Source organism: Mus pahari, chromosome 10, assembly GCF_900095145.1.
Source record: "Mus pahari chromosome 10, PAHARI_EIJ_v1.1, whole genome shotgun sequence".
NCBI lineage: Eukaryota > Metazoa > Chordata > Mammalia > Rodentia > Muridae > Mus > Mus pahari.
This window is the reverse complement of record NC_034599.1, coordinates 24,099,671-24,125,822: the sequence shown is the minus strand read 5'-3', so window position 1 is coordinate 24,125,822 and position 26,152 is coordinate 24,099,671. Positions and strand designations below refer to the sequence as shown.

The 26,152-nt window shown below is 41.7% G+C and overlaps 1 protein-coding gene across 3 annotated transcripts in view; it reads left to right on the top strand.

The window, feature by feature from the left end:
• The window catches only part of Ntm (neurotrimin), a 974,869-nt gene that overhangs the window by 856,195 nt on the left and 92,522 nt on the right, over window positions 1-26,152 (top strand). For all 3 annotated transcript variants that reach the window (XM_021206042.2, XM_029543147.1, XM_021206044.1), the window contains exon 4: window positions 3,078-3,203. In XM_021206042.2, coding sequence (XP_021061701.1) covers window positions 3,078-3,203 — 126 coding nt within the window. The remainder of the gene's footprint in view (window positions 1-3,077; window positions 3,204-26,152) is intronic.

Sequence of the window (26,152 nt, the reverse complement as noted above, 5' to 3'; positions counted from 1 at the left end):
GTATCCATGGAAACAGTGTGACATCCAGGGAGCATATCTCTTACTTACCCAAGTCTTTCTTATAAACAGAAATTAGCTAAAATCATAGTATTTCCTTGCCAGCTCAATTTAATTTTTTTTTTTTCAGGGAGATGTTGAGGATAGAACTCAAGTCCTCATGTCAAGGGTTGCTTTGGGCCTCTAATTTCATCTTAAAGCTGACTGTGGGCTGTAAGTTACCTCCTAGAAAATGACACCATCCATCGCAGAACATCTGCACTCGCTGATGTAACACTTATCACTGCGGTTGTGCCTGTTGTCACCTGAGCCCCATACCAAGCTTGGCTTCTCCTTCACATCCATCAGGGCAGTTCACTTTCTTCAAGCTCCACTGCTAGGCTGGTTAGGAAAGGTGGCAAGCGCTTCTCCAATGTTTCCTTCATGAGCTGGATGCTTTCCAGTTGTAAATGACGGGGCTGGGGGAGGGGAGGATTCTAGATGATTCTTCCAAGCATGAGGTGTGATCGTCTCATTTAATATACTTACTGTGCTGACAGCTCTGGCCCACTCCACCTTCCATGCCACTTGGGGCCTGTCCATTGTTCTCTAGTGTATGATTAGCAGATTAGCTATCATGTAGGAAGCCAGGAAAATGAACTTCCAGTCAGCCCTTCCAAAGCAAGAATAATTCATTACCCAGCCTGATTTCCACTTAAAATGTACTTTACGAACCCTTCCAACGACAACCCCTAAATCACCCTGTGTTCACAAAGTCCATCATTTTTTATTTTATTGCATGGCGTTGGCGTGACATAATCCCTTGCAGAGAATCTCAGAGTGCTTTACAGATCAATAAATTACTTACCTGCACTGTAGAAGCAATGTCTCCAAGGCCAGCACAGACACTGCAGGCAGCCTGGGCTCCAAGATGCAAGCAAGGATCTGTGAGTGCCAAAAAGGGACCAGGGCTGGGGACCAGAGCTGGATCAAGAGTCCAGCAGAAGGAAACACTGCAGTTAAAGTTCTGTGAGTAAAGTACAACAAAGTTTTGGTTTTGTTTTACTTCTGCAAGAGTTCTGCAGAACTGTAGAACTAAGGGAACTTAGAAATCCCTATGTCACGGAGTCAGTGAAGCAGATGCTTCATCACCAACATATCAATTGCCTTCCATCCTGAGAGGCACACGCTGACTCTGACTTTTAATCATCAGCCCCAAATTGCAGTGTGAGATCTTAAGTGTCCTAGACGGTGGAGCAGTGAGTTTCCAACACCACTGATTTATTTCTGTTTTATTTATAGATTATTTCTATCTTAATGTGCAAGATGGGACACAGTGAGATAGTCTCTCTCTCTCTCTCTCTCTCTCTCTCTCTCTCTCTCTCTCTCTGACTCCATCTTTACTAGAAGTTCAATGTGAATTAAATGTGAATTAAAGTCTAAAAATGATCAATATTGCTTACTGTATGAAAGTCACTCTATGCATGAAAAACAAATTAAATGATGAAAAGGTTCTTCTTTAAGACTTTATATTGAAACAGAAGGGGCATAAATTCATTCAGATCAGGGCATTTAGTAGGCACTATCAGAGAGAAGCATCTGAGTACACACAGCAGCAACAAGGGTAGGAGAAAAGGGGACAAAACACAACCCATGCTTGTAACACACTCTACCATGAGTGTATTACATGGTGGAGTGCAGGACATGAACGGGAGAAAATGGTGGAGAACAGAGGACAAGGAAGAAGGATGGGAGGACATCCTTTCTTCATATCCCTTTTTTTCCAGAGGAAAAGATCCAGTGTGAGTATGGGTCCTATAAATATCAGTTGGACTTCTTCTCTGGATACTTATATAAGGAAGGTATGGTTCAGCCTCAGGCTGACAGGAAACACATGGTTGAACGAATGATGAGTCTAAGCAAAGAAGTATAATGTACTGGCTTAAATACATGATTAGATGCTGAGAGATCACTAAAGGAATTGCCACTTTATGTTCTTGAAGAGCAGACCATTTGACAGATTAGACAAATAAGAGACCACATGGAGAACCCAATATCGTATTGTCTATGGCAAATCTGACAGTGTAGAAGTAGGTTCAGTTGTAAAACAAGAATGAGCTTCTGTCATAGGTTCCAGTATGAGATAGGCCACATAATCCATAGCTTGGCCAGGCTGCTAGGAGATTCTTCAGGGAAATTCAGTGGGAAGAGTCCAGCAGTGTGCAGCCTTCAAAGGGAAAGAGCCCAAAAGTGTGGAGACTCCAAAATAGAAGCCAAGGAAGCAAGAATCCTAGAATCTGGTAGAATGTCTCCTTTGAAAGAGAGGGATCAAGTTATATCATATATCATATATCACACCATATCACATCATATCTCACTGATATGAGTATCCAATCACTTGTGTCTAGTATGTTCTGGAAGGTGGTGAGTAAGCAGATCTAAATTTGAGTTGGTAATAGGGAATAGGTAGATGGGGAGGTAGATAACAAAGACCTGGGCTTTAAAGGAATATCTACAGTGGATAAAAAGAAGAATATAGGTCCTATATGAGGAACAGAAAGAGCATACTGGGTTGAGGACAAAGCATGGGTGAATGGAGATCCCCAGGGGGCCCCTGGGGATGGCTGGGGGAATTGGTTGATGCTTTATTCTGAATGACCTTATATGCTGGCCTAGAGAGCCTGTCAAAGGTAGGCAACAGGGAGAATCCAAGCTATTTGGGTAGAGATGTGCTTTATTGAAACTGCATTACATAAAGCTACCTTTGAATTCAATGAGGAGAGTGACTCATGGACCTGTGTTGGAGGGGCATGTGTTATTGGGGATGCAAGTGGAGACAGAAGGTACAGTTGGAGGAAGAGTTACTGCAGCATTGCAGTAGAGTTGATTCTCCTCCCTACTTTGCCTTTGAGTTTGAAATGGAAGCTAAATTCAAGGTAAGATATTCTTTACATTTAAGGTAAATTTTCCAATTTTTTTTAAAATTACAAGTATAGTTAATACGTGTCCATCTTTGGCTATTCCGTCAGCTTCTATTTTAAGACAACAAAGAGATTTGCAGCAGTATTTTCATGTTTCTTCTTCCTGTTTTCTCTCCACAGTATCTCCCAAAATTGTAGAGATTTCTTCAGATATCTCCATCAATGAAGGGAACAACATCAGCCTCACTTGCATAGCCACAGGTAGACCGGAGCCTACAGTAACCTGGAGACATATTTCTCCCAAAGGTAAGAACAGTATCTCATCAGGGATATCAAGCATCTTGTTTGCCACGGATGGGAGGTTGTGATACTGGCTCCTGAGTCCAGTGAGCTCTAAGACTGTGGGAGCCTGATAAGTCAATTTGACTCATAACTCTGTAGATATAGTTGTTGTTCTATTCACAGTGGATATAGCTGTTACAATCTCAGAAGGTGTACCTGCATGTCTGTTTTCCATCTCTTGGAGATTAATGCCACTTGAGTCTATGAAATTATAGTGAGGATATTCCCTGTGACTGTCTCACATTGAGTGTAATGGTGGAAGGGATGCTTTGGTGACATTGTGCAGCTGTTATTTGAAGAGAGAGGAGATACAAATACATAATGACAGATGAGAGCTCTAAATGCCATATTCCTATCAAGAAATTTCTCTGGTCTGTGCCTCTTCAGCATTGCCAAAAATCTGGTCATTAGCTGTTTTTGTGATTTGCTGTTGGTTTTCTCTGATATTTCCTAGATAACAAATATACCATAATGTGTGGCTAAATTACATAATTTATGTTGCCAAAATGTTCAGATGTTGTGAAGACCACACTGAATGATTTGTGCTTTGAACCCTTTAGGATGTGACAAGATGTTACTTATCATTAAGGTACCTTTTATTTGTTATCAAAGAACATAATATTACTTTATTCATTCCCAAATATTTATAGAAAATTCAGTCCTCTAAACTGTTCTAAGCTCTGGGGGAATTAGCCATAACCCCAACTTTACAAATTCTTGATCTTGTGAACTCCTATTCTCATGTGAGAGATGAGTGTGTAAAAAGGATTGGTTCGGGTTGAGAAAACTGAGTGGTACCCATTGATAGAGTGACAAGAGTTTAGTTAAGGAATGATAATAAGGGGAAAATGGCATTGTCAACCTCCATTCTGCTACTGATCACTGGATGAAGTGTAATGTATGTATGTAATTATGTATGCACTCATGCATATGTGGATTGATGAAGGCATCTATATTGCTAGGTAAGGCAAGGTTAAGGTTTTCCAAGGCACTCTAGTGGAGGTTATTTGATTATCAAGCAGTCTCAGAGGAGAGGGAAGTGAAAGAAGTGTATTAGGGCTACTCTTGGGAGCATCTTCTATAGAGGGAAAGGGAAAGAAGCAAGATTGGGTAGAAGGAGAAGGTGAACTGGGATGTAGTCTTCCGAAAGGCTCTAATGGCTGTGTAGGATTTCTGAAGTACAATGGCCCTTCTACTTTGTCTTTGATTGAGATGATGGAACTGAACCTTTATACCAACACCATAACTCATTGTTGGATTTAGACTATCCCCAAAAGGGCCATAGCCTACTGGACCAGGCAGATTATCTGATTTCACAAGTGCATTCCAAGAAGCGTCCAATAACTAAGGATTGCCTGTTTCCAGCATGTCCTTCACTGGTACCTAAACCTTCCATTCTTAAAGGTGGTAGTACCACCAAAGCCACATTTTTTTAAAAGCAGTGTTAGGCTATAACAGCTTCCAATGTGGGATTTCCTCTCTGGCAATAACAGTGTACAATGACATGTTCAGTTGTACTTGTACTAAGCTCTGCAGAGCTGTTGGGTCATGATTGCTGATGCTGCCACTGTGAAGAAATCTGAGGGAGAGAGGGAGGGAGGGAGGGAGAGAGAGAGAGAGAGAGAGAGAGAGAGAGAGAGAGAGAGAGGATTTCTTGCGTTTTGGTCAGTCTCTCCTTTTGGAATGACCTGTGAAAACTGGCTCAAGTTTCAGCTGTGCATGAGATCATTAGTGATGGAAAATGGACCTGGGACACTTGTAAGGGCAGAACTACCTAATGTGCAGGCTTTTCAAGTCCACACACCCCATCCATCACAGCTTAATGTCACTGCATCCCTTGTGTTATCAGATGCTGGGCCAGTCTGCCTTTTGAGACTGAAGAACATTCATCACCTGGGGTAGACATCCTTTACTCATGCCAAGGGATTCTGTCTCTTGTTTGATGCCCTTTCTCAGTTCCATCTCTGGCCAGTGAGATCTTTGCCCTTGGCTTGATGTTTTCAAGCCTTTCCCCTTCAGATACCTGCTTCTGCCCAATTCTATTATGCCAAAGGTTTCTGTACACTTCTTGGGTCTTTCATTTTTCTCACAATCTCTTAAATATGTGTTTTAACTTCATGTTATGCTTTCCTCCTCTTTTCTCTCAAATACTCCATTACTCCTTCTCTTTCCTTGGATGCTCATTCTGCTGTGTTCTGAGGTCCTTTGTTCCTCCTTTTGTGACCATCAAGTTAATTCACTTCCCTTGGAGATTTTCATCTGAGCCTGGACCAGATGCTGCCACTTGCCTGAGGTTTTAGCTGCTATGGAAACAGAAGATAGATCAAGGGAAGAAGAGCAGGCCGATCGGAATCTACCTGCAGATTAGAGTAATTTAGATGAACAGCTTTGTCCAGATCTGGGGCCTAGATTAGCTGTCCCACTTTCAGACTGATGAGATGTGCCAAGCTGGAGCTAATCACCTCGAGACACACTGGGGGACAGTGTTCCTGGTGGTGATTCTTCGGAGATCAGAGATGTCATTGAGCTGCTGTCAAATCTGAACTGAAGCTAGAGACCCTTAGCAGTCAGGCCTTCATCTGTAGCCACTAAATGTTTCCAAGAAAGTGCTTATTTTAAATAAACTAGGGAAGGCTTGGGGCTCCTGGGAGAATGATGTGCACCTTTGCTGAATCTCTAGAGGCAGTGAGCCGTTGTCATCTTTGTCTCACTCCTGAAGACAGATCATATCTTAGTCAAATCATTTTTATATAGACGTGAAATTTCCCCCAAAGAATAGCTGATCCAGGCACTTGGGACAATCTGATGACTTCATTGCACTTTCTCCCTCTTGATTTATCTGCTGGTTTTGTACAGTTTTGAAAAAGCCTGGTTTTGTCTATTGGAAGCCATCAGGCGCAGCTCACAACAGTCCCATAACATCTCCAGAATAAGTACTTCTTCCAGCCATGACCACCTTCTGTGTGGAAAGGTGATATATAAATGTGGATTGGTCTTTCAGGAAGGCTTTGGTATATTGATGTAGGAGTGGATGTCTGCTGGATAAAAGGGTTAAGAGGCCTGTCCCAGCCATTCAGTAGGTAGAGGAAGTGCCAGATGTCTGTAAGAAGGATGGAGAGGAAAATAGGACCTTCCTTTGTGCAAAGCCATGGCTCCTGTGTTATATGTATGGTGTCATGCCTTTTCTATTTCCTCCTCATGGCTTCCTACTCTTAGAATGCAAGAGGAGGGCTGGTGAGATGGCTCAGTGGTTAAGAGCACCCGACTATTCTTCCAGAGGTTCAGAGTTCAAATCCCAGCAACCACATGGTGGCTCATAACCATCCGTAACAAGATCTGACACCCTCTTCTGGAGTGTCTGAAGACAGCTACAGTNTACTTACATATAATAAATAAATAAAGCTTTAAAAATGTTTTAAAAAGAATGCAAGAGGAAAGCAATCAGTTTTCCAGATCATTGTGGTTTTCTGCTCATTTGTTCTGGATATGAACTTATTGTGCACACTCCCACGGGTCCTGGTCTTTTCAGGAAGGAAAGTTCTCCTTTCATGTCCTCATAAGAAAGAGCTGTGGCTCACTCCATGAAAGCCCAAGCCAAAGGCCCCACTAAGGGTCAGTATGGGTACAGGTACAATCAGAGAAGCTAGGCTGCTTCCTGCTCAGGACTCTGCACTTCATCTTCTCTCGTTATATAGACATGTTTTAATATGCTCTTATTCTCCATTATCTCTGAGTATGCAGAAGTATTTTCCCTTTTAATATATCCTGAAAACCTCCAAAGTAGGCCACTACACTTCGCAGGAAAGTTTTCCTGTATTCCTGATACCAGATTTATTGAGGTGTCTGAGCTTTAGAGAGACAGTTGGAATTCTCACCTTGTTACATTCCTGGTGACCCACTTTAAGCTCAGGTAAAAGTTTGAGTCCAGTCAGGAACCTATGGACTTTTCACACCTTTGGAACCAAGAGCCACTGAGCACCTGATAGAGTCCTCCATGTGCAGTGATATTCAGTACCTTTTTTTTTTTCCTATTAAAATTCTTGACCCATCACATCATCTTCTAGGAAATCCAAATAGCACCCTACGCCAAGGCAAAGCAAGATGCACTGAGGAAGTCCACATAGCAGATATGTTCCAGATCTGGTTCAATTGTAACATCTCTGTTTCAGAAATTCTTTGGGGGCACAGTCTGCTTCTTTTGCTTTCTTTACCTTGTGCATATTCCCTAGGGTGTAAACACCACTTAGGGTATACTGTTGGTGTGGTGTACAACACTGTTCAATGGTACCGTTCCTAAGGGGTATATCACTTCTCCCAGTGCAATGCTCCAGTTTAACTCTTGAAGGTTCTCCTCCACTGTGATATTTAGAGAGGGATCTGGCATGTTTTCCCCAGTGGAACCCTTAGCCAGCCTCCAGAACACTTTGCAGTGGGCCTTTGTAGGCCCTCCCAGACTTTCCTGAAGTCCCTTCAAGGGAACCTGGTAAAGTGGGAGGCTCAAAGGTGGAGTCCATCTTCAAGTTCATTTTCGAAGAAGAAGACTCACACTTGCTTTGAAATCGGGACGTCTGATACACTCTGGCCCTTGGTGCCATCAACTGCTGAGATGTGTGTTTCTAGAATATGTTCTTCATCTTGCTCTTCCGGGACAGCCTAAGCCTTCTACCATTTACTCTAGTTAACTGCCTCATGTGTGGCTCCTAAGCACTGTATTCTAAAGTAAACAAGAGGACAGTAGAATATATGTGAAAATATATTCTCCCGTCCTCTGCTTTGAGTAAAACAAAAGGCAGTTAATTGGAAAAAAGAAAATTATCATTTTAAATGCATGCATCCATCCTGCCTCTCCTATTCCCTATCTCCTTATACTTGGTGGGTAAATAGAAAACAAGCAGGAAATTGCACATTTGTCTCAGAGTTACATAAAGATATTAGGGTAGAATGACAGGAAAAGTGTGTCTATTGACTTTCAAAACAAAGTCTCTTAATGCAACATAGGCTGGGTATCTGCACCCATGTCCACAGAACTGCATTCATGTCAACAGCCTTTTCCCTGTTGTCACGTCTTCCTCACCACAGTGCTTGAGGAAGCCTAGTGGACGATTGGTAGTCCTTATTTCTGAACACTTGGATAGTCAACAAGCTGCTGAGAGCAAAGTGACCCTTAGCATGGGCTCTTTCCTTGTGAGTGTCCTGAACCACACACCCGCTACCCTGTCGACCACTGGCTTGCCTGGTTTCCCATTTGTCAGCACTGACAAAGTGTCCTCCACAGCCAAGCAGGACACTGACGCATTAATTGGCACTGGAGGTATCACAGCTTGAGTTCAACCAGAGCTGGCAGGCTCTATGACTCTGTGACAGCTCTGTGAAAAAGTGTCAGGAGTGGAGCTCTGGCATGCCATCGGCTGACGGCAGCACCCTGGCACTAATGAGCAGCCTGTCAGCACCAGCATCAGGCCCTGTGTGGCATGGGGGATCATTAGGATGGCAAACGGAAAAGTTCCTGGCAGAGGGGAGCTGAGGGAACTAAAGGTGTCACCTTACCTGGACATGGCACTGCTCCAGAATGAGAGAGAGAGAGAGAGAGAGAGAGAGAGAGAGAGAGAGAGAGAGAGAGAGAGAGAGAGAGAGAGAGAGAGAGAGAGAGAGAGAGAGAGAGAGAGAGAGAGAGAGAGAGAGACTCTGTATCGTGTTCCACGCTTTTGGGTTACTTTTAGAAGCTCTGCTTGGTTGAATCACCTTGTTATTAATCAGAGAAGGCTGGTCATCTTTTCTGCAGTGACCAAAGGGGTATTATTTAGTGATTAGCTTCCTAGTCATGGTTGTACCATAAGGCTATGAAGTAACCCAAGTGTATGAAAAAGAAAGACTTGGGAGAGAAGGAGAGAGAACTGGTATTTACTCTCTTTGCTTCCTGTCTGGGCAGCTCCCTGCCTGGGGGATCTGCTGAGAGTTGCTTGCTACCTTCCTGTCTTCTACTGAAATATCAGAATCGAGGCAAGCCGTTAGAAGAACCGGGCTTTATCTGTATCTTTGTCCCGAAAGTCGACATGGGGGTTCCCTGGGCATCTATTCCGTGTCTCTGCTTCCTGAGGGCAAGGGTAGAGTACACTGTACTTAGTGCATTCTTCTGCACTAGGCTCTTCAGAGCTGTATGGAGCATCTTCCCATTTTCTAGGGCTTTGGATGTATAATATGGAATTCATTTCTATGAAAGTTTGGATGAGAGGTCTGATAGAGCTGGGCATTGAAAACAGATCCAGCTGGAGAGAAGTTGTCACTTCCTTGTTAGTGGCTGGGTCATGCTGGGCAGTGGTCACCGAGTCTGAAGCCTCACTTCTTTCTTGCATTAATTCCTGCTTCTTGGAATGGTACCTAGAATTTCCATGACCTGAATCCTCTCTATTACCGTATACAGCAATGTCAAAGCAACAGTTCAGACAAGCCAACACATGCAGGAAGACCTCACTGTGACCCATGACCTCTTCTCTACTTAGATCACTCTTTTACTCAAGAATTGTATTCTTAGCTGGGCGTGGTGGCAAATATTTCATTGGTGCTAGCTTTCAGCTTCATAGGTTTAGTTCAGTATCCTCATGGCAGTGTGCAGGCAAACATGGTTTTGGAGAAGGAGCTGAGAGTTCTATATCTTGATCCACAGGCAGCACAAGCAACTGTGAGCTACACTGGGCATAGCTTGAGCATATGAGACATCAAGGTGTCCTCATAGTGGTGCATTTCCTCCTTCAAGGCCACACCTACTCCAACAAGGCCACACCTCATTATGCCACTCCCTATGGGCCAAGCATTCAAACACATGAGTCTATTGGGACCATTCCTCTTCAAACTACCACATATATCCTCTACTCCATGTGTACTGGGCCTTTTTCCTTATTATTAGGTTTTCAACCTAGGACCTCATGCATGCTAAAGTTCTATTTCTGAGCTGTATCTCTCAGCCATGTTTATGTAATTTTTTAATGATAACCTTGTCAGAATTTACAAATCAACCTGTGAAATGTCTAAGTAAAGGTCTGCTACCCTCCCATGATCTCTACCAAAAGCATAATGCCTTAGACTATTCCTCTGGGAAACAGAAATAACAATCTGCCACTAACACAGTTAGGACAGGTTCACCAAGGTAAAGCACCTGGCACCTTCACAACTTATATTAACGTAAGAGCCCCATGGCTAGCTGCCAAGCCCTTGGCTAGCTCCTTCTTCAATACTTTGACTCACAACAAGAAACGAATGAAAGGATATTCATATTCTTTCCCTAAAAAGTGGAATTATTCAATTATGGAAATAGGGACTATTTAGAAGTAGCTAGTTAATCAATGTCTTCCTCAGTCTTCAGCCCTTTCTAGTTAATACAGAACCTTAGTGAAAATTCCCACTGAACCCTATGTGGCTACCAGAAGGACCAAGAAAAATCCTACTGAAACAGATATTATACTGGTCAATGGTGGTCAGAGAAGAAATTGCTGTATCACCGTAAAAGAGGTGACCTGTTCCAGGCGCTATGGCATATACAGTATTGGTTCTGATACCTAGAGAGAGTCGTATACTATGATGAACATCAAACCATAGCACACGCTCACATTGTAGGGAAAAAGTGATCCAGAAATCCACTATTCAAATGGTTTAAGCACCGGCAGGCGAAACAAGGTGAGGAAGGAAAAAAAAATGAAGGAGTCATTTATAGATTACTCTTTAACTCCATATAAATTTACAACCAGATAGACACAGATAGAGTAAAGTTTGCCACTGTAAACAAGGGATTTTGTAAGTCTAATATTTATGGTCTGATTTAAAGCAATTGTATCTGTGCTTCTTTCTACTTCAAGGAAGAGAAAAATTATAAAAAAGACCAGTGGAGAAATTAATGAGTTCAATGTGCCCGAATGCAGAACATATGCAATCACGCCTCAGTCTAGAAACTAAGGGCAGAAGTGCACACCACAGGAGCTGTTTGTGGTTTTACCCAATTATTTAAAAACCCTTGAAAAATGTTGTAGAATCAGATGTCTGCTGAATTCAGACATCGCTAACAGCAAACTCCCCCATGCTCTCCTGAGTCTTCAGCTATTTATGCTCGTGCTTGGTGACTGTTACTAAGAAGAACTGTTTTGATGGAACAAAAAGAGAAACAACAGCAAGGAGATTGAATCATCTTTCTCACAGATGCCAATCAGCAGGGCTCGGTAAGATTAGAAGTCTACTTTAAATAGAAGCCCTTACAGGTAGGAAGACCATTTCTAAACAGACTCAAAAGACAGCCAGCACCAGTTGGGGCCTGAAAAGTGCCCCATTAGACCAACTAAGGCTTAGGAGTTCATGGATAGGATTTGACAGGAACCAGCCATCACAATACCTTTTTCATTAGAGCGTTGAGTGTACAGTGCAGACTTCCTACAGATGTCCACCCTGATGAGTGGCCTTTACTTTCTGGGGTTTGGGTTATCTCAAGTCAACTGTGGTTTGGAGCTATTCATGGAAGCTTCCAGAAATAGCCAAGTGTAAGTTTAAAGTTGTTTGTTTTTCTTAGTATGATGAAGTTTCGTTCCATCCCTATCTTTTCTGCCTGAGACATAAACCTTTGCTGTTTGTCATGCTTGCCCGTGTGTTTGCTACCTGCCTGTTAGACACTGAGTGGCCCTCTGGCTTGCAAGATCAGCTCTGGTGGTGTCACTGTATTGTGTTCAAGTAAGATGGCCAATCACAGCCTACTGTGACAAGAAAATTTCTGTGTCACCCACCTCACTTTATCCTGTCACACATCATCTTCCACCATTGCTGGGTGAGGTGAAACACAGTGCAGGACAATGTTTTGAGAAAGTGATAGTTCTTTTATAGGTTTGGTTGATGTATACTGTTAAAATGGCCCTGCCTTGTTGTCACTCCAATCTTTTATTCTATCTATTTTATAAATTAAACTTTGTCATAGGTATGGGTGTATAGAGGAGAAACTTATACAGCACTGGATTCAAATCACTCTGTGGCTTCAGGTATCATCTGGGGATCTTAGAATGCATCCCATAGATCATGGAGGGTCAGTTGGGAATCCTGAAACTTCGCTTGTCTTCTAATGAATACATTTTTTCTGGAGTCTACATAGCAGACAGACTTTCCATCATTTGATAATAACAATCACTAACAGTTTACGGATGCTTAAAAATGTGCTAGGCTTGCTTCTAACCATTTACACAAAGTGTCTGTTCCTCATGACAACAGTGAGAGACAGGTTTTATTATTAGCCCACTTTTCTAAAAAGAATTATCTTTTCTCATTCTCATGAGCTTTATGAAGGTCAAACAAGTGGGAGAAGATCAGGCAGCCCCACAGAGGTTAGATTCAGTTTAAGCCAGTGTGTGTCCAGAGTGCACACATTGGACTAAGGTATTGGTTCTTTGACTAAATCCTGGATAATGGCTAAGACCAGATGCACCCAGTCCATATTCCAGACCTACCAAATCATGGCACTGAGGGTGTGCTCAGGGAGTTTACATACACTCTGCGCATTGTGAAACATGCTCAGGGTTAAGAATCATTGCTGAGTGGTAGGCTGGTTATTCACTTGGCACACACTGTTAACTACCTAATTCTCATAGATACCCCAATGCATAGGAATTCTTTTTATTTTAGAACCAAAGCTAGGGATTTACAATGTAAAAGTAATCACACCATTGATGCAAAATTTCAAATCAACTCAAATCTCTCAAGCTTTCTGACTACCAAATCTCTATCAATGCATATTGATTTTCAGCTCACAGTTTCTCCTTGGTGTTTCAGGAATGCCTGCTCTCCGGTTCCCACTAGCCTACCCATCCAGTGCCTATGGTCCTCATCTGTTCACTTCCTCATGATATTCTTGCAAATCTACTTTTTCTACAGTAAACACAGTTAGAGCCTGGTGAGCCTACTCAACAACTCTGCTCCATTTCCATTTCTCTCCTGGGACATCAGACTCCTTTAAATGTTATGGGCATCTCTGAGCAAAGGCCATAGCTTCAAGCATGTAGATGTGGCCCCTCTCCCATCTCTTATCTATCTGAGTCTGTTTGGGTGTGTGTTATGCTATCTCAGCCCAAACCCTAACCCCCGCTGCTGTTTCCCTTCACACACCTGGATGGCCCTGATTCAAGGGATTGATGGGGCTGCTTGCTCTCTGACTTGATTTATTTTTTTCCCTTATGTTAAATACTATCATTCACTGGCACAATGGCATGCCTTCTGTTTTGATTGTTATTATTAGGTTGTTTTACACTTTAACAGCTTCAGATGTGAAAAGAAATTGCCAGATTCCATGGTGTGTTTTTCATTATCTGACTTCATTCAGCTTCATGATATGTCTTGTGGGTTTTTGGCATAGTTCATCTTCCTAGTAGTAGAAAAATGTTTTTCTTACCAGAACCAGGGCAGGGAGAAGGAACGGAGAGGAATACCAATTCAGTCTCTGTTGTCAGGGCTCCAACCCCTTTCTTGGGAGGGTTGTATGGACTCCACAGCTCCAATTGTCAGCAGAGCCAGCCCACTGCCCTTCAGTCCCAAGCTCTGAGCATTTATTCCCTGTAGCTTAGAACGTTCATTTTAAAAATGTTTCTTCTTAATTTATTTACTTATTCACTTTCTCTTCTCTTCCCAGTCTCACCCTCACACTCTCCTTTCCCATTCCCACTTCCCTTCTCTGAGAAGTGAATAACTCCCATGGGTACCAACCTGCTCTGGCAGATCAAGAAGCAGTGGGACTAGGAGCATCCTCTCCCACTGAAGCTAAACAAGGGAGCCCATCTAGGGGAAAAGGATGTAAAGGGAGGAAAGAGCATGCTTGCAGACATGAGTCTAGCATAACTGTCCTGAGAGTCCTCATGTAGCAGCTGATGGAAACAGATATAGAAGGATCCTTTCCTCCCTAGTTCCCCACAATAGTGACTGTATCTTTTCTCTTCACCACCAAATCCCAATCTCTAAAACACAAACTCCTTTTCTCCTTTTTGGACCCAGGGTTAAAAAGAATGGCTTTACCTTGCCGGTTTTCCTGCAATGGATTCTGGACTATCCCTGCTTAGCTGAACTGCAACCCCACAAGGCCTGTGCTCCTATCTCGGTTCCTCTGTGAATGTACTTCCTTTCTTGAACGTCTTGCTATAGTAACCTTGGTTATAGATATTTGGCCACTAACCTGCATGACCAAGGCAAAGGGCTTTCTCCTCAATCTATTATCTGTCATATAATACACTATTTTGGGGAGGGGGAGTAAATAGAGAAGGTTGTATGTATTTTGGCTCTAGGGAAACCTTTGATGACATAATGTTGAGTAATCTATTTATTCAAGAATTCCTTATTGAACTGAATATAATGGCATCTTTCTATAGTCCAGAACCTGGGAAGCTAATATAGGAGGAACAAGACTTCATGGCCAACCTAAGCTCCCTAGTGAATTATAGACCTACCTATGCCACACAGTGAACACCTACACATTATAAACATTCTTACTTGTGAAGGGAAGTTCTCTAAGCACTGACGCTATGGGAGCAAACAAAGCAGAGCATAGCCAAGACTGCATAGAGCTCCTGCACTGGTAGGCGAGACATGGAAGGAACCTCAGCTGGGCAATTCTTCTAACACACTACATCGAGTTGTTGCAACGCAGGATGAGACACAGAGAAAAAATGTACATGTTGATGTGATAGACCTCAAGTAGGGTGGGGTGGCATATTTAAAGAGCTGCAGCCGCTCAAGCAGTTTCATTTCTGAATGGGCAACCCTGGGTGCCTGCATTGATACACTCGTGTACAGTCAGAAAGCCATGTGACTACAGAAGGTTTACTTTTAGAGTTTGAAAAGCCAGACTGTACACTTATCCAGGACAAGGAGAACATTTGTCCTGGCTTCTCCATGTATGCCTCAATGTTTAGCATGATGTGGAAGTTATATAGACATTAAATGCATAATGGTTTAGCAAAGGAATGAGTAGAGTAAACGTGGGCTATAGATTGAGTGTCTGAGCAAGCAGGCTAGAAACACATACTCTCTGAATTAGAAACTATGATCTCATAATTAGTGTCACTGGATTATAGAGTGTGACAAGTCTGGGCTAATGACCAGGGTACCATGCAGCTTATACAGAGGAGAAGGCCCAAGGAGAAACTGAGGTCAAATGACTGGTTGTGTGTGTATAGGATCCATCACCACAGGGAACAAGGCATTTATAATGGCTGGAGGTTTCAGGAAGTGCGGTTCGGGCAAGTGTCAGCCCCTTCAGTGTATCATGGGAAACTGAGGAGGAAGCATCAGTTAAGGCAAAGTCTTCTTGTTGGCCAGCAAAATTGAACTTCAGAGAAACCTTGGAAGTTCAAGGTCATGAAATTCCAGGATTAGAGAATTGAGGGAGGACATAAGAGTCATGTAAGAGAAGCCTCCAGAAACTGGCATATGGGTATGGTGAGGTGGGGCCCTAGCTGCAAGCGTCTCCATAGAGTTTTTGTTTGCCCTTCTTCATTGCCTGTTTTGGAAGTCGAAGGTTCTGTTCAGCTTTATTCCATGTGCCCTTAGGTAGGATGATATATACCAGCTGATGTCTTGCTTGCTTGCTTGCTTGCTTGTTGTTGTTGTTGTTGTAAGTTGTTGATTGCTGTGATATAGCTCCTATCAAAAATTGTTTTTAAATATGTTTTTTAAATTTCTACGACTGTGTGCATGTTCCCTTCTGTGTGTATACTGTGTGTGTGTGTGAAGATACCTGTGAAGACCAGGATGTCAGTTTCCTCAAAACTGGAGATGTGAATGGTTGTGAATTACCTGATGTGGGTGCTGGGAACTGAACTCAGGTTCTCTGCAAGCAAAGTGAGTGTTCTTAACCTCTTAAATGCTGACCCACTTCCCAGTGTCTTCGGCTACTCTTAAAGGACTATAAACACTTGAGGCTTATGTTTCTAGAGAACATAGGCTTAGGAGATTGATCAGAACCAGTGTACCATGAAGAGATGTGCTAAAGAGGCAGATCAACTTGTCCTTTAGACACTGGGAGCCAAAGCATGCCAGTGTGTATCTAGATGTTACAGACTAAGCAGTGAGCACAGCCTGGGCTCCTGTGGGCTGCAGATTGGAGAGAGATATGACATCCCATAAATAAATGTGTTCCTTGGTGTCAGAAGAGAGAGCTAAGGAGAAAAAAATATAACTGAGATGAATAAATAGCACATGGTAGTAGAATCTTCATCAGAGTATTGAAAGCTAGAAGACAATAAAATCCTACAGTGAGGGGATAGAGGGAATATAAACTATGTTCTTCTAGACAGAAGCTTCAGGGACTGCTCAGTCTTGGGTTGGGGGTATGTTTGGTATACATGGAGAGCTAGGTTATTGACCAAAAGAAATGGTAGAATTTAATTAGAAAAAGACTAAAGTAATAGTGTAGATTATGGTGTTAGTATTAAAAATGGTGAGACTGTTTAATCTTGAATCTGTTCTAAAAACAGAGCTAAAGCCAACTGTGAGGAAAAGGTAGCAATCAGATGTGTGGCTTGTGCCAATGATGACTAGAGAATATTTCTATCCACCAAGAACTGCAAGAGAAGCACTTTCTAGGAAACTAGCTAGAGGTTAGTACTTTAGATATAAAAATAGAAACGTTGAATGAATATATGCCTATACCTGGACACAGGAAGGAGCTAGAAAAACAAGCTAGATGTTCAATGTGTAAAAGCCAAACTTAACTAATTTTTATTTCATTTGAAAAGGAGAGACACTAAGAAAGAAATCACATAACTTTACAGAATAATGACTAAGGAACAATCAGGGGATGCTAGGTGACAGACTGGACTCATAAATATGGCAACTGTATTTGAAGCAGAAAGGCAAGACTTGTGTGCTGATCCCAACAAGCTGGAAAGGAGAAGGGGGATTCAGCAAAGACTTCTGAGAGGAAGAGATAGGAAATATGGGAAAGAAATGTACAAGCCAATGAAGAATATGTCTGAAAGGGGGAGCTGATTAATAATACAAGCTTTGCTTAGATGTTGAAATTGAAACAAAATTGGCAAAATTCAGACTGGAGTTATTTTGATAAGAGTAACAGACATGTCACAAGGCCCGACCCCTAACACTACAGATAAGTAATGGCTACCTGGAGAGGGAGAATCTGTGCATGATAGGTTCCTCAATCCCAAATGAAGCAATACTAAATGGAGGATCTCTCTCTCTCTCTCTCTCTCTCTCTCTCTCTCTCTCTCTCTCTCTCTCTCTCTCTCTCTCTCTCTCTCTCTGTATGTGTGTGTTTGTGTGTGTGTGTGTATTCATATATTTAAGAATGTCATAAATTTGAGATGAAGTGAGAGTAAAATTCGTGGATTTGAAGAGGGAGAGAAAATTGAAAATAATGAAAATACAGTACTTATGTATGAAATTCTCAAGAAAAAGAAATAAATAGAAAAATATAAAGAAATAAATAATAAACAGAAATGAAAATTGGAAAAATGTCAACAGATAATTCAGGGATGTGAAAGGGAGAAAATGGGCTGAAGGAGGTGAGATACAATTGAGTTAGAAGCCTTATAATAAGTCAGGATCCAGAAGGGAGTGTGAAGTCAAGAATATCTTTTTCCAGAGTGTGGTCTGCCACCTGGCATCTCTGGATGCTGTCTGGTCCTTGTTCTGTATAATTATTCTGCTCCTTATTCAGTGTCCCTCCTTTCCAGATGAAATAAAAGGTAGCCAAGTTTGGCTTTTATTTATTTGACATACAGAATGTTTTGCTCACTAGTGAGGCAACACCCAAACTTTGAGGAGACATTTCGGGGATCTGGGGATTTATAGCTAAAGTTACAGTGCTTCAAATGCAACAAGCTCTCTCTGCAACTAGGTCACTTAGAAGTGAGAGTATGCGCTGCCAACTCAAATGAAGATCACTGGGGATGGATAGCTGTTAGCCCTGTCTGAGATATTGCTTGAAGTGTGAGATGACTCATGGCGAGGGGCATAGGGACATGCTGAGGTTTCTCTTAATACCACAATTCCTTTGAGACCAGTACAGAATCTCTCAGTTTCCAGTATTTAATACCTCTCACCCCCCAATCATATGCTCAGAGTTTAACCTAATCCATCTTTCATCAAAGTCAGAGACTGTCTTGGGAAGTCACCCATTCTGGCCCACAGATGACTGTATAAGTGATGTCTTCCCAGGTTTTGTTCTTTTGCTTTTTCTTCTTGTTGTTGTTGTTGCAGCTTGTTTTTGTTTATTTGTTTTAAGTCAGAATCTCCCTTTGTAGCCAAACCTGGATATCCCTTGCCTGAGATTCCTTTTTTGGAAAATGGGAGAAGAAGGGGAAGGCCAAGCAAATACAAAGTAGTATGGACAAACATGGTCCATAACCTGCTCAAGTCGTAGAGTTTGGGGTTTAAAGTAAACATTTCAACTTTGCACATCATGTCCTGGGAGTTCTATAAACATCCGTCCTGCCTCGCTATCACATGCCCATTTACTTAGATCTGCCCAGGAGAAGACAGACAAGCTCTACATGCAGAGAATAATGGTAGGTGACCAACTTTGAAAAGCCCCTCTTACTGTACCATAGCTACCCACTTTTAGCTCGGGGGTGACTTTTTGTTTCTCCAACCAAAATATTCTCTCAAAGTCCTAGTGATCCTACTGACATCATTTAGATGATCTTAGAACCACTGTTCCCTTGAAAACAGAAGCCCTCTAGTTGGGAAGGATGGGTTGTGTAAGAGTCAAGATTGGAAGCTCAGCTCCATCTCTTTAGATATACCTCCTCAGGAGTTACAGATCTTTGGAGCTCAGAGCCCCTTGGTGAGTTTCACACACATGCATTTTTAGACACCATTTCTCTTGCTTTAGCTTTGCTGCCAAGCATACCCACTGACTGCTCTGCTCTGCCCTTGAATGGCTGCATTCCTGAGTGTTGACACATCTTCACTTTGTGGCACTTCCATAGGCCTCTTGATTTGGGTCATTCAGGTGTTGTCATGGAAATGACATTCTCAGTTGAGTGGAGTTGCACATGTTGTCATGGCTATAAGGACCTCTTGATGGGAGCTCTACTTCATTGTCATCATGTGGACAGCAGCAAGGGGTCCTGGGATCATTTGGCATGCCAGAATTGTCAAGCAAACTCTAGCAGTTCTGAGCCTTGAGAGACAAGTGGATGTCATTTGAAAATAGCAGCTGCTAAAATGGTTCAGTTCTACCTCTGCATGAAAGAGAAATCTGAAGGAGGGCACTGTAGCTCATCCTTGTATTCCCTATACGAAAGAGACTGAAGAAGGGTTGTCATGAGTTCAAGGCCAGCACAGGCTACATAGTGAGACAGTCGCAAAGGATGGAAAATAAAGTAGGAGAGGGAAAGAAAAGGAGAAAATTGAAGGGGGGATAATCATGCTTGTTATCCTTTTTATTGTCTCCTCCACTTCCACATTATCATTACAATTTCTTAATATTTTTCATTGTAGGTTGAGCCTGTTCTGGGCATTGTTCTAAATGTTTATATGTGTAATCCTTTTAACTGTCCCAATAATGTCATGAGGTCAATGTTTTTACTTACTTTTAGATGAAGGAACTGTGATATGAAAGCTCATATACATAACTTGCTGGACAATTCATGCCACTAAGCGATGTGATAAGTCTAAGGCTCAAGCAAACAGCAGGGTTCTCAGGCTTGAGCGAAATCCCCTCTTGGTCTTTCCTAATCATCAACAGCAGACATCAAAGTAGGCTAACCCAGCTGTTGAGCCAGCTGTTCTTAGATCACTATTGTATCTAAAATCCATATTCTTTATATATGGATTTTTATATAACTTTTTAAGAAAAAAGCAATATTTTATACCTTTTCTTTGAGAATTTCATGTGCTTTTCCTCAGATTCTTCTCCAACTCTTCCCAGGTCCTGTTCCAACATAATGTCCTCCTTTTTAAATTAATCTGCTGAATCTAATTCAACGAGGATGTGGTGGCAGCTGCATGAACATGGTCACCCTACCAGGCACCATATACCTAAGGAAAACTGAATCTCCTATTGCTAGAAGCCATTAACTGTCAATAGCTCTCCAGCTAAGGGTGGTGTTTGTATGAGCCTCCATTTACACTGGAGCATTGACAAACTTCACCTTGTGCAGATAGAATCCTAGCTGTTGGGGGTTGTTGAGTACCGTCATCCTGTTGTAGAATAGAGGCTGTTTTACCCCAGTGACCCTGACCTCTGGTTTAACAACTTCTCTACCCCCTCCCCTTCCTCCTTCCTACAATGGGTTTTTTGAGTTGTGTGTGTGTATGTGTGTGTATGTGTGTGTGTGTGTGTGTGTGTGTGTGTGTGTGATATGACATACCATACTCAACTTTTATGTTTTAAAATATTTTCATTTGATCCTCTAACTATATGAAGTTAGTATGACTATGATAGAACTTCACTTATGTTATAGTGGAGACCATACATGGGAATTTTATAAAGAAACCTAGCTTTCAAACTATGTTATATTAAACCAGCATCTATGATTATACATAGATTCAGAACAAAGTAACTCATATGCCTTACTGCATATCACATCACACTATATGGCCCCAAATATGACTCTGTGGAATGACATGGATATTTTGTTAGATTTTCTGGAGATGAAAATGTGTATGCATCCTAGATAAGCAGGACACTGTTAAATTGAAGAAAATATTTCACCCAAGTCCAGTTTGTTGAACCAATGAGTTTATTGGGATTATTTACATAAGCACAGGTTGCTTATGAACCTGTGTCTGAGCTCATTGCAAGGAAAGGAAAAACACGAATGAATTCCTTAGAAGTTGTCCTGTTATGATGCAGTGAAGTGTCAAGGATGCTTGGCACCAACAGTTCAGTCTTCTATTTGAGCTCAAGAATGGTGGGAGTATGTTGAGTGGAAGAAGACAGTGATGTCAATGGTGATGTTAAAAGCTGGCACTAACAAGGAACTTTTCCTGTTCTTCTTCAATGCCAGCACTTTACTTGTATCAGCATATCTAATCTTTAGAGATACTTCAGGAGAGAAAAATAAAAGCAAGAAAAATGAGGCATGGAGATGTTAACAAATTTGCCAAAGTTAGTAAGCTAGGAAGAAACCGAGCTGGGAATAGAACTGTAGTCCTTGAATCTGTCTATAGTCACAGGTAGCTTTGTCTACCTACATTCATAGGTAGCCCTTGAATCTGTCTATAGTCACAGGTATATATTCATAGGTAGCCCTTGAATCTGTCTGTAGTCATAGTTAGATTTCTTTCATTAATATAGAGCTCCATAATCAGTGAGCTTCAAGACATGAATTGTGATTGCACCACTTCCCAAGTAATGTCACTGTGGGTCCTCTGTCACTCTCCAATGGCCTTAGTCTTATGAAGAGTGAGACCCAAGGCGGAAGGCACATAAAGGGATTGCTGTAAGCATTTCATAAGGTAACATATGTATCATGTACCCTGTGTCTGATATAAAGTAAATTCTTGGTAAGTATTAGTAGAATAGGGTTAGAAATCATGAAGCACAGAGAGAATAGAGGAATTTGTAATTGTTACAATAATAATAGTAATAGTAATAATAATAATAATAAATAATAGTAATAATAATAGAATTTATAGTTGCTTATCCTTGACAATATCTATTCTTAATTGTAAATATGAACGCACTGTCCCCATTAATGAATAAAATGACTTTTAAGACAAGCTAAGATATGAGTGTCCATCTCAAATGTGTTTCCATTTTTATCTAATTCAAAATTTGGCTAATACTGTTAGTAGAGTTCTTGGTACAAGAGGAAACATCCTCTGAATCCCTGATTTCCCTAGGATAAGACCCATAACTCCTCAGGAATATCCAGTGTGTACTGAAAGTGCATAAAATAAAGGTAATAAATGCCTGATTGCCTGTTAACATCCTTCTAACTTACATAGAAACGGAGGTTTAATGAAGGTTGAAGAAAGTAACTGGAATTTATCTAAAAGCAATGCTTCAATCACATTTTCATGAATTAAAACACAATCATGTTTCTTCCCCAAAAGTGATGAATTAAGATAAGGTGTGCTCGTGTCTAGATAAATAACATCCTGCACTACATTGTGTGCATTTATCTATAATCTAGACTACCACCTTATTGAGTTATACAGACTGACAAGGAACTTCTTTCCTACTAAAACAAAGTGGCGAGGAAGCAGGGCAGGTGCTGTCCACAGGCCTTGTTACTGAAATCTTGCTGCTCTACTCCTATACTTTCCTGCCAGCTCTGAGAATACTTCTTTGCACTATTTTCTTCTCTACATAGCTAATAGATGGGGCCATAGGGCTCCCAGTGGGAGAAGGCCCAGCCTAACTGCCAGACTCCTTGGAAGTCCTGGCTGCTAGGGAGAAAGGCAAGAAGAGAGCAAGGAGGTTCACAGCAGTGAGGCTTTCAAGATCCAAGTTAGTTGCAAAGGGGAATCAGAAAGTCCCTGCTGCGTTGTGTCTCTCGAGCCATGTCTCGCCTCAGAGAGCTCTGCAGCTGGGAAGTGTTGAGAAGTCTGCCCTGCAGAGCTGTTACAATTCATACTGACTATAAACTTCCCACTGTGCAAATAAAAGACGGGCGGTGCTTGCCAAGTTTCCTGAGCGAGTGTAAGTCATTTTACCATCTGATGAGGTATGCCATGTTGGGAGACATTATGGGAAAGAAAGGAAAGGAGTCAGGAAAGCATAAATGTGTGCTGGAAAACTGGCATCACTAGCTGTCTGGGACTCAGTTATAAGACTGAGATGAGGCCCGCTGACAGAACAGGAAGCCCCACCTCCACTCCGTCATTCACAAAGTTTGGTTACCTATGGTCCACATCTGGGGAGGAAAACCTTCAATGCAATACCCCAGTTGAACCTTCAACTTAACATCTAATCTCTCACATTCTACCTGGGGCAAGGAATCCTAGGGAGCAAAGATCTCTTTGGTCAGAACACATGGTTGGACTCTAATCTGTCAATTATTCAGTGGATGACCCTTAGCAAACCAATTAACCTCTCTGAACCTCTGTTAGTTCATCTGTAAAATAGGATGAGAACAGGCAGGATAGTAACAGAACATTGCAGGTGCTTTGTAAACATGAAGGCAGTAGGCACCATTGTCCTTTATTAAAAGTCCTACATTAATCATGCATGTGCTCTGGGGCAATGCCAAGAAAGTCAGGGAGGCTGAGAGTAGAGGTGTGATCTTGCTACCGAGCAGCCATCCAAGACAAAGATGCTTCTGCATTTTTGCAACACAAACTCAAAAAGCAAATAATGGAACCAGTGTTTAGGCCCGTTGTTATAACAACAGCAATTATCATTTGTTCTCATTATCTTTTGTTAAGTCTTACATTTATTTACACAGTGCAATTAATTTGAAAGTTCACCTAAGCATCTTACGAACCACGGTAGAGGATGTGGTCCCAGGGAGGGAGGCAAGTTGAATCTGAGACTCATTTTAAAAAGAGCAAAAGAATAAGACACAATAGTGCAAGGCAGAAATCAAGAGGGAAATCGCAGGGCAAAACGGACTCTTGTGTTGCTGTGGTTCCCAATCCTGTCAGCTCTGGCCTCTGAAAGATTCAATGCCAAATGATTTAAAATACTATCTTCCCTTGTCTCGTTTCATGATGCTAAGGATTGAAGGACACATTCAGTTAGACAAAATCTCATTTAATTTTTTTGGACGTCACAGAGCATAGTGGATTTTGCATTTTTTTTAAATGGCTGAAAATAATTAAAGCATAGTTTGAAATTAGAAGGTTATTATCATTAAGTTAGTAGTTCTGGAACCCAGCCAATCACACCCACTTATTTATGAATCCTTTTGTCTTATAATATCAGCCTTCTATCAGTGCTGAGATCACGTGACTCACAAACCGAACATCTCTAGCCCCTGATCTTTTGCAGTACGTGGAACCTGATTTCTAGAAGTTCTGTTGGTGATTATCCTGGTGGGGGGGTCATTAAAATCCCTTTTTATTCAGATTCTCCCCCTAGCTGTTCCTTTTTTCCATTCTGTGAAGGCCTTGTGTTTCTCACAGACATCTCAAACCTTTGAGGTTTCTGTCGTTCCACAAGCGGCACATGGCACTGAAGAGAGCCTAGGGCTACTGCTACCCACCCACAGATGGTTTCCTGTGCCCAGCTGTTTTTCCATGTCGACCTCTGTTCTAACAAGGCATATAGCACCTTATCGCCGGTCAGGACAACTCTGTCAAGTGATTTAATATTCTTCCCACTTGGGCTTGAGTGGTCACTTTCTTTTCCAGAGTGTAACAGGAGCACAATGCTTCCCAGGGTCTTTATTTTGTGGCCAGATCCATGATCACTGCTTTTGTGTTGAGTCTCCATCTGCCCATGAGAGCATTTATTTGGATGTTGTTTTAGTGTTTTCTTTTGCTGTGGAGGAACTCTTGGATCTGGAAAACTGTACCTGCCTCCTGGTCCTAGAAGCAAGGAATTCAGAGATCAAGCAGCTGCTTCTACTGAGGGCTTGTGGTTTTTTTTTAGCATCCATGGTGAATTAAGGAGAGTGAATGGCGTGAGGGTAGAGGAGAGAAAGCCTAGAAAACCAACTAACTCACCTTTAAAGCACCATCCTTGCAGAAACCTCCTCTTGCATGAAAGTTGTCCTCTCTTCATTAAAGACTCTTTCCTGCGATGCAAATGAGTTCCACTACCTACAGTGCACATCTCCGCACTGCTATGACTAGCAGGTTGCTACTATTTAGTTTGTTCTTCTGCAGTTTTCTGTGGTAGATTGGCTGAGCATGCTCTCATGAAGAGCCTTCCAAGCTGGTACCATCTTCTCAGAAAGTGCACTTTGCAATAATTAGCACAGCCGAACCAGAATGGGCTACTGCAGACTTTCTGTATCGTTCTGGGTCCAAACATAGCACCTACCTCACTCTTCAACCTTCCTCCCCATTTCTGCCTGAAATAAAGCTATAACAATAAAGTTACTTGTCAAGCAGACAGGGCAAGTCTCAAGTTTACTGGAAGATCCTCATCGAATGAGCTCTACCTAATTTGGTAGCTTTTGTAAAAATTCTCAATGATCACCTAGATGAATAGTCCTCCAGAATCCCATCATTAGGATTTCATACTTCAAAAATACTTACACGTGAGGCTAATGACAGATTCACCAGCATGAGAGATGAATAAGTCTGTCATGGAGATTTCTATTGAGATCAACTTTGTAGTCTTATCATTCACTTTGAAAAGTGAGCTTTGAGCTCTACATGAAAAAACAAAATTAGTGACTGTTGCTAACAGAGGTATAGATGCTAATTATAAGTTTCTTTATAGCTTTCTCCTTTTCAAATATATGTTTACAAGTATATAGTTATAAGTAAAACCTTTAGAAATAGATTTCAATTTTAAATTCAAGAGAAACGTGACTAGAAGAAACTAGCCACCAGATTCAGAAAGCGTAAGCTTTTGGTGAACAGCCAGGAAGTGTGTGATACCTTAGCCTTAGCTTTCAGGGAGGCTCCCTTTCTCTGTGACTCACAGAATCCTCATTTTGCTAAGGTTTCTTAGGAGCAGTCATAATCATACTGCTCCCTGAGTTGTTATGAGCATGACAATTTGGGGGTAAAAAACACAGGATCTGAAATCTGAAAGTCAGTTTGTATTGTTCCTTTTAATGAAGAAATGGCCTTTTCGGTGCCACCTCCTCAAGTCACCATTGTAGTAGTCTTTCAGGCTTTGAAGAGATGTAAACTGCTGAATACTTGCTAAGATGCATCAACAAGCACAGTGTGTTATAACCCATGCATTGAGCTGTAAGGGTGTGTGAATGTGTGTGTTTTATGTGTGCTTGTGTGTGTGCATGAGTATGAACATGTGTTTTGTGTGTTCAGTGTGTGTACGTGCAGGCATATTTTGTGTGTTTTGTGTGTGT